General features: G+C 43.1%; 1 protein-coding gene across 1 annotated transcript; it reads right to left on the reverse strand.

The window, feature by feature from the left end:
- Window positions 1–924: 924 nt before the first annotated feature.
- Window positions 925–7450, reverse strand: tnfaip6 (tumor necrosis factor, alpha-induced protein 6). Its single transcript, XM_057043038.1, has 6 exons — window positions 7290–7450; window positions 4367–4504; window positions 3467–3628; window positions 2268–2496; window positions 1269–1309; window positions 925–1193 (listed from the first exon to the last, which is right to left on the reverse strand). The coding sequence occupies exons 1-6, from the start codon at window positions 7387–7389 to the stop codon at window positions 1087–1089; spliced, it is 777 nt and encodes a 258-aa protein (XP_056899018.1). The 5' UTR covers window positions 7390–7450; the 3' UTR covers window positions 925–1086.
- Between the last annotated feature and the right edge of the window lie 5230 nt (window positions 7451–12680).

Raw genomic sequence — 12680 nt, forward strand, 5'->3', positions numbered from 1 at the left:
GAAACCCAATTCACGTGCTTGTATCAAATAAGTTAATGGTTTGGAAATTTCAAAGTCCTAACTATGATCCAATTTAAATGTTGTAAAAGGAGCAGTTCAAGCCAGGACACCAACACAGTTGAAGCTGTTCTGTGCACAAGAAAGGATTTATAATCTCACACATCAGAACCCAACAGTCATCAATACTTACTGCAAACATTCATTTTAGTTTTTGCTGCAAAGGTTGGTGACAGTGACCAGTCAAATCAAAGGGCCACATTCCTTTACCTACATACTTTTCAATAGATTCAGTGTTCAAAATATAAACACTGACTTGACAGTGTTTTTAGGTTAGCCCGTATAAAATAACAATTTCATGTTCAAAACAGGCACAACTACTTCAGAGGACGTGTTTTAAAGTTTGAGACCAACAGGAAGTTGTTTCTGATTATCCACCTACATTTTAATTGCAATCAAAAATAATATTTTGTGTGTGTGTGTGTGTGTGTGTGTGTGCGTGTTTCTACCTATGGCTGTAATGCTGCAGCGTGTTGTTTTTCTGTGTTGTTTATTATGCTGCATTTTAAAGTATTTAATCCTGCCTCAGTCCGGCCTCCGAAGAACTATGTGAAGAATATTTGTGCATGAATGTTTCAATGGTCCTGGATGAGCTGATCAAATATAATTTTCAATTGTTATTTTCTTCTCTTATCTTTGACCAGTTGCTCAATTGTTACTGAATTTAAGATGGAAATGCACATTACGTAGCTTTAGATTATTTTATTTTACTTAACAATAAGCTGCAGACACCAGTGAAGTAGTCATCATTTAAAAATCATGAATTGTTTCTATAATTTTTAATGTACTATTTTAGGTGGTGGACACAAAAATAGAAAATCAAGAAATCTTCTCTAGTTCATGTACATACATACGAGAAGCACAAAGCCAGATTCATTTGTTTTCTTTATTTTTGTAAAGAGCAATATCTAACTATTACAAAGGGTAGAGTTATGTAGCTCCTTAAAAATGACCTTAATCACATTAGAGAATACAGTAAACATGCTAACTAATGCAGGAATATGTCAGCGTATCGAATCAAACGATTCTTCAGTGGTATTTTGTGACACCCTTTGAATTTACAGCTGTATATTTTAGCTTGAAACCTCCAGCTGTCACTGAGGAATCAGAGAGGAATTTCAGAGTCATCACATTTCCTGGAAAGAATCAGAAAGGTCAGTGAGCAACAGTCAAAGAACCAACAATCCCACTCCAAAATTCTAACTTCTCACCTGTGCTGATGATGTCATCAGGTAAACCATCACCACAGAATCTGCAGATTAAGAGGTGGTTATTGAGTTTTTATCACAATTGTCACCAGAGTGCTTTATCCAGAAATATCTTCCAGGGCACCAAATGTCACATCCTTTATTCTTTAGATACTCTCACAAATTCAAGTCTTCGGGTTTGGAGCTTGTAGAACCTGAAATCATGGATTGCTACATTGTTCTGTGCTTTACTAAAAATATGGCTGTCTGTCACAGTGCTTTCAAAATACTTTTAAATAAAATAACATAGTCTAAACTTTTGAGAAAGCCTCAACAATACATATTTAAAAAACATGCAGGGTTTGCAGGCAACGGTTGCTATGACTTTCACTGATGATGTCATTTTTCCTGTATACACAGCGAGCTCATGTCATTCACTTTTACTTTCTTTTGCAAGTAAATCCTGGCACCAACTATTCATTTAGAATACCGGTAACTCAACTTTGTTGAGGCTCAAAATGAATCAGTTTGTAACTAAAAGGTGTCATGACCCTTTTCAGAAAACAAATTGGTCAAAATTGTCATACACCCAAACGACAGAATACGGAAATCCTGGCAGCTTTTTTTAAAAAGAGTATTTATGACACTTTTTCCAAATACAAAAAGTGTTTTTACTGTGATAAAAGAACCCAGTATCCCCCAGTTTCACATGTAAGATTATGTATGAAATCGGTTTGTTGTACAGTGGAGCTGAGGCCAGTAAAATAGATCCCTGCGAGAGCATCATACAACTGTATGATGATTTAAAAGGAGATTCATCGCCCTTGACCTGGTTGTGTGATTTGCCGATTACAGTGCTAATTTATGCTTGTGTGCCCATCCTGAATCCGAAATGATTTTCTCTTTTCATGGTCATGTTTTTGACTGAACAGAGAAGGTTCCTCTGTATTTAGATCCAATAATACACACAGTTAAGTTTCCAGTTAGGACCACATTTCCGATTGACTGATCAATGATTCTCACCTGCCGGCGAAGCCCGAGACGTCATCGTAGCTGTCGTAGACCTCCAGGTAATCGGCCAGACATGCTGTGTCGTCCTCCACGTCAAAGTCCTGGAAGTGCAGGTGGATCTTTTGGCCTAATCGCACACGTATGTGCCAGTAGCAGATCTGCTCATCCTGATACTCCTCAGGGAATCCAGGAGACTGAATAACCCTCTGCTGGTCAGTCAGCACTCCGCCACACTCTTTTTCTAAAAGATGCAGAAATGATGATCGGAGTCATCCGTGACATTCTGACACACACACACTCACACACGCGCGCACACACAGAAACACACACACGCACACACACTGTTGAATATTAATAAAGGGTTTACACCGAGATACAAAGTAAGGTAAGAATCAGGAACCAGGAAAAACAGTTCCGATGCCTCACATCTAAGAGGAAGCGAGGAGAGTGGCATCATCCCTTAGAATTGACGGTGTTTTAAACCCTTTTGCTTGGCTGATCCCAACAGAAACATTTATTTTCTCTGTAAACCACAGACTGTCTTGTGATGATGTCTCACTTTGGGGGGGATTTTTTTTTGCTTTGCTTGTAAAAGAAAAGCATGTTTATTGTCGCCATCAGTGTGTCACATTATTATCTGTGAACCTGCAAGCGGCCATATTTTTGGGACATATCTGCACATTCACTGTTATGCACAATGATATTCACTTTGCCTCCTACTTCACCTGAACCAGAGGTAACGATGATGTGGAGGACAGAAGACTGGCCTCGGCTCTGTAACCCCCCATCAACACCATCATTAGCGACATCAACACAACAAAGGAATGTGGCCAACAGTGGTACAAGAATGTAAACAAGAGACTGATGCTGATTCTGAAAGAGATGATCCTTGTGTTCGTGTCTTCACGGCTGGACGACAGCAGAACTTAGGTCAAACATTATCATACTGGATTTGGCTTTTGTTTCCTCCTCATTCACTATTACAAACTGGGCTTTGCTGTATGTTTGACTCAGGCCGGTTGGTTAGTGCTTCCTTCTTTACAATTTATTTTAGAATAAGGGTATGTGTTATTCTTAGCTCTCATCAATCCACTGCTCCAATTCCTTTATTATTATTATGGTCTGTCAAATCTCTTCCTCTGATCCAGGTCTGGGGCAGGAATTCCTGCTACTACTAGAGGGAAGGTAAAAAGTCTTCTGTAAGTACTTACTGTCTGGGTTGTAGCAGTACACGTCCCATTTCTCACTTTTGTTCAGCCGGTATCCATAGTCGACGATGCCGACCTTGCCAAACCCGCAGTTGGCCCCTGCTTTGACAATAGGGTAACCCACACGTCCTGAACTGAACCATCCGGCTGCACAGACATGGAAACCTGCACATGAGCAGAAAAGACATTGTTTATTGTTAAATAAATATGTTCTACGGTTTGAATAAAAGTCAGGGCGGCCTTTGAAAAGCACTGGAATGAATTAATTTGGGGAAAAAAATCAACTCTATGGTTTAAAAAAATGTTTATTTCAAAATCACTTTTGAATAATCTCACAGGAACCAGACTTTTTTATAGCCTAATATTTTATAAACTAAAACCAATAAAACATCAGATGAGACTGGCTGAGCCTTCTATTTGTTGTGCTGTTCGTCTGCAGATGGTTGCCTTGAAGGTGAAAAAAAAGCGACCTCCAAAGTTGATTACTGCCAGATAGCTGAGACCCCCACCGCCGAGGCTGGACCCAAACATCAGAGAGCGTTGCTGGATTCAATCTCCGGCGACATTTTTCAATCAGTATGATGTGAACAATTCAACGCTCCTGAGGCTGTTTAAAGCCTGGAACGGTCTCACTCAGCAGAGGGTGAACTTTACCCTTTGATTCTCTGTTCGTACATGTCAGAGGAATTCCACTGAGCAAAGGAACATACTAAGACACGGCGGAACAGGTATAAATCAGCCAGTGATACAGTCGTGAAGACCTCTAATAAATTAGCATCATGTGGACAGGCTTAAAAGAAATGCAAATAATTAAGGAAAACAGCGGTGAATTATGTTTCAGTATGCTTTGTTCTCTACTGGCATGGAGTCAGCTTCAGATATGGGTGTGTGTGAGTTGGAGACCTATTTGACGAGCTGCCTCCAGCTGTTTATAGGTGGCCAGCTTCCCTCCCTCGTATTTGCAGACAGCTTTGGCCTCATTATACGTCAGCTGGTATCTTCCTTTACGTGATTCCCGGTGATAAACTCCAGCTGCTTGTTCTGTTAACACAGAGAGACAACGGAAAAAAGACACCATGCGCAAACCGTTAGTGAAGCTAAAGAAATTGACTACTGTATACACAAAATATGAAAATTATGTTGAAACTTCTGTCATAATTAAAGTAATTTTGTGATTTCTTGAAAGCAATTATAAGTATTTTAATTCAACATTTAAAAAGTAATAAATCCTTAAAAGGCCTGAGGATCACTCATTGTTTTGTGCTTGAATAGGTGCAGTGGCTTCTATCTCTTGGGTATCTGATAACCTGCAGGGTGTACCGGTAGTTCTTTTTGCCAAATGAATCTTGTTCTGACACATTCAGTTGACTTTCCTAGACCTGACAAACTCTTTGTAGGTATTTGTGGCCCTTCTCTGATTTCCATTTGCCAGTTGGATCCCAGGGTGCTTGCTCCACACCTGCCTCTTTTGTGCCATCTGAGTGTACTGAGTTCATCTAAATTAGATTAGATTTTTTTTAGATCTTGGTGCCGCTTATTCTTTACGTACAGCTGGATCTCAGTATCTCATTGAGTACTTTGCTTTGTTGTAGTGACTCCAGTCAGTACAGTGCCTGGTAGCTGGTGCTTGCTTCCTCTGATCCATCTATCCATCCATCATCCATCCATCATCCATCCATCATCCATCCATCCATCATCCATCCATCCATCCATCCATCCATCCATCCATCCATCCATCCATCCATCCATCCATCCATCCATCCATCCATCCATCCATCCATCCATCCACTGGTACACCCTGGACAACCATTTACACTCCCATGGCTGAGGTCGAATTAAAGTTGCCATTTCACCAGGCAGAAAAGCTGCAGGAGCATTCAAATGTGTGTTGCTGTGAGGTGACATTGTTAACCACATCTAACCCAGCTGATGTGATGAGCTATGTCCCCACTTATCATAGCTGCTAAGATGCTACACAATCCTGCTCTGTGTGGGTCCTTCATTAGCAGCTGGTGATGCTAGGCATACACAGAGTGCTGATAGTATCTTCAGTTTGGTGGGGTGGACCATGTCAGGGCCTGCTTTTGCTTAACTTTTCATTCTTCCCTGCAGATTTGCCAAGGTGATGTTTATTCTCTTGCTAAATCACCTAGACACCCAGTAGTGCTGTGGGAGGCCACTTTTCCCAGTTGCTCTTGTAGTATTCCTCTTCCTTCAGTAAAGATTGGTGGCAACAACAAGTCCTTTTAGGCAGGTCACCTGGCCAAATTGTGCAACATGTGCTAGTGTTTTGCAGCATTTTGGATGTAGACCAACAGTTTTGTCACTTACCCACTGAATGGCCTTCTTTTTTTGGGGGGGGACTTTTACACAGGCAAAATTATGCAAGATCCATTGGAAATTAGACTTAAAAGGAGAGAACCAAAAAGTCACACACCCTTTAACCTCGTAAAAATCTACAGGATGTCTACAGAGGTTTACATACTGTCAACAGCTTGTTGGATTTATATTTCAATGCACAGCTGGAGAAGTGTGATTGAAAATTTATAAAAACCTCAAGGTCCGAGAAATTTAATATATTTTCTTTTCACATGACTGTGACCCATTTCACTCCTGGAAAGCCCTGAGATGAAGTCATTTTCCCATGTTTACTGGTATCATACAGCACTCAGCCAGGCTATAAAAATGCTATTTGGGACAAGGGAAGTCTGTTGGTCCTAATGTAAGGACTGCCTTTGCATAGTCGTAAAAACAAACAAACTTATGGTTTAGTTTATATAAGACTAACACATAATTCAGCACTTCTTTAAGAATTAATAAACAACTACGGCTGTCCTGCCTACTACATTAGTCATTTACACCATTAAGATTGTGCTAGTTTTCCAAGTCATTTTCCAAGAGTTTAATGTGTTAAGTATAATTTCATGCTGGAAAAATTCCTGGTGGTGACCTCCAAAGAAATTAAGTCTTGAGCAAAAAAACATCAAATATTTTGTTCTGGAATGGCACTGATATATGTGACATGTGACCTGCTGAAAAGAGTAATCCTAATCTCGATTAGCATATAAATATACAACAAAATTAAGGAAGAATTAAGTCCCCATAAAATACGTTGATGATTACTTTGAAAACGGTGTAAATTTAATTGAGAAAAAAGTAATTATTGGGTTAATAATTTTCATGATGCCTGTGGTGAAAGATAAAACGTTACTCTTTATGAGGGAATGGAAATGAGAAGATACTTCATATTTGACCCATATGAACATCATAACATCGTCAGCAGTTTTCAAATTTCCAAGAAGCAACGCCGAACAGAAGTCTGAAGACAGCAAATCACAGAAAATGACGTACTTTTCTTGGGGATTCAAGACATCTGAGCGCAATTAGTCCCGCAAATGGATCCCGATTCGGTATTTTTACGCACGCTGGCTCCAGTCCGACACCGCAGCCATTAACCACTACACGATATACTGTACTTTAATCTCTGCTCTGTTGTACTCAGTTTACAGACAGACCCCTTTTTCGCAACAGCTTCCTTCGGGAAACTTTGTGAAGATTTGCGTCTACACCTCCTGTAAGCGGTGAGGAACTGGTACAGTTTGTCATGCAAAAGAAAATGTTAGTCTGTTTCCCCAAGTTAGTCTGTTTCCCATTTACAATTTAGCATTAGTGCAGCAGGTATTACAGACAGCTGATCGTTCCTGCGAAATGGATTTCTTCAACTTGCATCCCAGTTAAAGTTTCGAGGAATCCAACAAGACCAATCTCATCATAAACTCTAAGGAGGACACAGGTAAATGAGCAGAAAGTACTTCAGAATACGTACCAAGCCATATAGAATTGTGGAATATTCCGTTCCTGTAGCCCCATGCCTGGACCTCCTGCAGCAGGAGAGCGAGTGTGCAGAGTAGTGCCAAGATGCGCATTCTGCAGCCGTCAGAGCGCAACTACTGCTGGGCTGCAGCTTTTATTCTGGATTCTGCAGCCCGCCACCGCAGACCTCAACCATTCAATGTGGGAGACTCACACCCAGGCTCACACCCACACGCGTTACCCCCACCCCTCTTTTTTTTCTCACAAAAGTGTATTGGGAAACAATCTGTCTTTAGCTAATGCTTCCAATAAATATACAAACAAAGGGCGTATTGATGCATGAAGATCTGCAGCATTGTAATCAATGTTTTAAACAATGATACAGCCAGTTGCTGAAAAGTCCATATTGAATGAAATCACTATCACATTTGATGCCAAATCTGTTTTCCTTACAGTATACAGTGAAGCTAGCTTTAACTGATGATCATTATTGTCAACATTAAAGATATAGGAATGAAATGTCTCAAACATTTCTTTGTGTTTTTCTTACTTTGTGGGCTCCAACACACCGTCCCCTCCCCCAGATAGACAGAGACACAGACTATATTTAAAATATTCCGATATTTTTCTGTGTTCAGAACTTAATGATGCGTAAATGTGCTAAAAGTTTGGTCAGGGCTCCAGTCAAATATCACACGTACAAAGACATGAACTGTGAATGGGAAAAAAGCCAAGCCTCACATAGTGAGAGAGAGAGAGGCTGTTTTGTTGACCAGTCCAGATGTTCTCTGAATCTTGCACTTCCAGGGAAATTGGGCCTCCACTATTACAATCGTACACAGCAGATATGCAGATGCTGTTCTGATTTCAACCCTGGAGGCCGATGAGAAGCCTTTGGCAGAGTCACAGCGGTGTTCTGCTCTCCCTCACACTCGCGTCACCACAGTAAATCAGAAACGTGGGTCATATGGGCACAGAAACAATGGACAATATCTTCCATATGTTTACCAGGTGTTGGAGATCACAAACAGCTTCAGATTCATTACTTATACTATCAAAACAAAAGTACACAAAGCCCTAACCTAACAGAAACAACAAAAAAATCTAAATTTGAAAATCATTTTGGAAAAAAAACCTATATGAAACTGAAAGCCACACGAATGAGGAGTATTTGGGAAAATCCCTGCTGCTTACTTGATGTAAACAGGGACAGACTAAAGCATTCTCTTACAGCTGGGATTAGAACAGAGTGGGGATGGATGGATGGATGGATGGATGGATGGGTGGATGGATGGATGGATGGATGATGGATGGATGGATGGATGGATGGGTGGATGGATGGATGGATGGATGGATGGATGGATGGATGGATGGATGGGTGGATGGATGGATGGATGGATGGATGGATGGGTGGATGGATGGATGGATGGGTGGATGGGTGGATGGGTGGATGGATGGACGGATGGGTGGGTGGATGGATGGATGGATGGATGGATGGATGGATGGATGGATGGTGACTGTCACAGGTGAAGACAGTAGCAGAACAGTGTGAAACAGAAAGATCATCTGGGCCTTAGTTGGTTCCAGATGTAAAAGGAAGTGATCTATACGTCTTTAATTGTAGGAGTGCCTCTCCCAGGCAAACCCACACATGGAAAGTCCATCTCAGATGCAGTCATAATTGTGACATCCTTGGTTTTACAGCTGGACTTTAATCATCATCCAATCATCATCATTTCCATGTGTCCAGCAGGTAGAACACGTCGGTGACTCGCGACGAGTCACGGTCAGATTAAATTGTACATTTTTTCAGTGAAATCATGTCTGCTATAGGAACAAAAAAAGTAAAAAACATGAATAATGTGAAAGTCAAAAGTTGAGGTATACACACACACACACACACACACACACACACACACACACACACACACACACACACACACACAGACACACAGACACACTAAAACAGCACACAAGCACGATACTAAAAAAAATGTTGACTCATAATACAATGAAGGGCTGTTTTTGACAATTACATGCTATTTTCCAATTGAATTTCTGATGAAGATTTTAAATATATTTTAAGACACTTTTAAACCCAGGACAAAATATTATAAATTACACACACACACACACACACACACACACACACACACACACACACACACACACACACACACACACATAATTCAGGTGTCAACATATAAAACTGAGCTACAGCCACCTGAGATAAGAGTAGAAGTTGGGTGGACTGGGATGGACTAGTGAGGGTTGGCTAGGATACCATCAGGGGACACTCAAGAAAACAAAAATCACAGAAAGAAAGCAAAGACCTCTAAGAGTAGGAGTGTAACAGAGAAATATTGGTAATGACAGAACAAAGAAAAAGAAGAGCCCTGGAAGATTCGTGAGGAGACTAGAACACTTGGAATCATGGGAGAACTTGGAGTACCTGAAACCACTGGAGCACCAAGGACACTGAAGCACTTTTGACTAATAGAGGTCACGGGAAAGCAAGGGGCCACAGGAGACGGACCTCGGGGCCATCGGGATGGTGAAGAAAACAAGACAGGGACAGTAGAGAGAGAAGACAAAACCAGACAAAATGAACAGAAATAGAATAGAATACGAACAAGAGAACAATCTTGCAACTTGAAACGATCTAGAAAAACAACCCCAAACAGAACAGGATATGAGTAACCGAAGCCAGCACTGGAAATGATACCAAATCACAATAAAAGAAGAAAAATAACTCAACTGACCAACTGGAATAACTCAATCCTGAAAGAGCATCTTTATAAGTTCCACCAACTCCGCTCTGTGTTGACATGGACCCGGTCCAAACATCAAAAATCTTATACCAACACCAAGAGCAATACTTCAGAGTCCTTGCAGATTCTCCGTCTGACACCTTTGATGACCCCATGCGCGCTGACAGTGAGAAAATATTTATTTACTACCGTCTTGAGGGAGAAAGGCCAGAGAGGAATACAATGATTTAGCTCAGCAGGCTAGTATCATTTAAGCTAAAATATAAACCACATGGCCACAAAAATGATTTTATACTCTGGGCCACAGCGCAGTAACAGGCTGATGTTATACCACACAGAGAGAGACGTGTAGTGGACGTGTGTGGTTGTTGGTGGACCGTTTCCATCTACTTAAACAGCTGTATTTGCTCAACTTTCCGTGATGTAATGAAGATCTATGACACACACTTGTGGATGCACCACCCATAGAAGGGCCACCCTTTCATAGCAGGTCTGATAGAAATTTACATGAGACATAATGTTGTCATCTCTTTTACTCATTGCAACAGATGTGGTAGGGAGGACCAGAGACAGAGGGTATAAATATATAACTCACAAGATCTGCTATTTTTGTCCAACTATTTGTGTTGAATAATAAACCTTGCCCATTTTATACATATAATTTTATTTTCTTTTGTCTCAACTAAATGCTCTAAACCACATATAATGGATTTAGTTTTTTCATTTAGTTTAGTTTAGTTTAGTTTAGTTTAGTTTAGTTTCGTTTTCTGCCGCTTATCCGGATCCGGGTCGCGGGGGGAGCAGCTGCAGGAGGGATGCCCAGACAGCCCTCTCCCCGGCCACTTCCATCAGCTCTTCTGGGGGGACCCCCAGCCGCTCATAAACCAGGCGAGAGATGTAATCTCTCCACCTAGTCCTGGCCCAGCCAGGAGGCCGCCTCCCGGTGGGACATGTCCGGAACACCTGTAAAGGGAGGCGTCCGGAAGGCATCCTAGCTAGATGCCCGAGCCACCCCAACTGACTCCTCTCGGTGTGGAGGAGCAGCAGTTCTACTCCGAGCCCCTCCCGGATGTCCGAGCTTCTCACCCTATCTCTAAGGTTGAGCCCGGCCACCCTGTGGAGGAAACTCATTTCAGCCGCTTGTATCCGCGATCTCGTTCTTTCGGTCATCACCCAGCGTTGATGGCCATAGGTGAGGACTGGGACGTAGATCGACCGGTAAATCGAGAGCTTTGCCTTCCGGCTCAGCTCCTTCTTCACCATGACGGATCAGTTAAGCGCCCGCATCACTGCTGACGCCGCTCTGATCCGCCTGTGGATCTCCCGTTCCATCCTACCTTCACTCGTGAACAAGATCCCGAGATACTTCAACTCCTCCACCTGGGGTAGGACCTCCTCCCCAACCCGGAGAAGACACTCGGTTGCGAACCGTCCCAGCACTTGTTGGAGGTCCCTGTTTGATGGCGCCAGAAGAACTGCATCATCTGCAAAAAGCAGCGACGAGATCTTCCGCCCACCGAACTTGACACCCTCCACTCCCTGGCTGCGCCTAGAAATTCTGTCCATAAAAGTTATGAACAGAACTGGTGACAAAGGTCCAGCCCTCACTGGGAACGAGTTTGACTTACAACCGGCTATCCGGACCACACTCCTGCTCCTTTGGTACAGGGACTGGATGGCCCTTATCAAGAGACCTTCCACCCCATACTCCCGGAGCACCCCCCACAGGATGCTCCTGGGGACCCGGTCATAAGCCTTTTCCAAGTCCACAAAACACATGTGGACTGGTTGGGCAAACTCCCAACTCCCCTCAAGCACCCCAGCAAGAGGTGATCCATGGTTCCATGACCGGGGCGAAACCCGCATTGTTCCTCCTCGATCAGAGGTTCAACTATCAGTCTAATCCTCTTTTCCAGCACCCTGGCATAGACTTTCCCAGGAAGGCTGAGGAGTGTGATCCCCCTATAGTTGAAACAGACCCTCTGGTCCCCACTCTTAAAAATAGGGACCACCACCCCAGTCTGCCAGTCCAAGGGCACTGCCCCCGATGTCCACACAATGTTGCAGAGGCGTGTCAACAAGGACTACAACATCCAGAGCCTTAAGATACCCCGGGCGGATCTCATTCGCTCCCGGAGCTCCGCCACAGGACAGCTGTTTCACTACCTCGGTAACTCCCGCTCCGGAAATTGGATGGTCCACCTCCTGGTCATCCGACTCTGTTCTACCATGAGGATACGGGTTGGTAGGATTGAGGAGCTCCTGGAAGTATTCCTTCCACCGCCGGATAATTGCCCCAGGAGACGTCAGCAGCTCCCCACGCACACCTAACACGGTGTGGGCGAGTTGCCGCCTGCCGCGCCTAAGGCGTCAGACAGTTTGCCAGAATCTTCTCGGAGCAGACCAAAAGTCTTCCTCAATAGCCTCACCGAACTCCTCCCATGCCTGAGTTTTTGCCTCTGCGACTGTCGTGGCCGCAACCCGCTTAGCCAACCTGTACCGGTCAGCTGCTTCCGAGGACCCACAGACCAGCCATGACCTGTAGGCCCCTTTCTTCAGCTTGAAGGCTCCCCTCACCTCTGGTGCCCACCATCGGGTACCGGGATTACCACCACGACCAGCACCAACGGCCT

The sequence above is a fragment of the Takifugu flavidus genome, chromosome 1, assembly GCF_003711565.1.
Source record: "Takifugu flavidus isolate HTHZ2018 chromosome 1, ASM371156v2, whole genome shotgun sequence".
Lineage (NCBI taxonomy): Eukaryota > Metazoa > Chordata > Actinopteri > Tetraodontiformes > Tetraodontidae > Takifugu > Takifugu flavidus.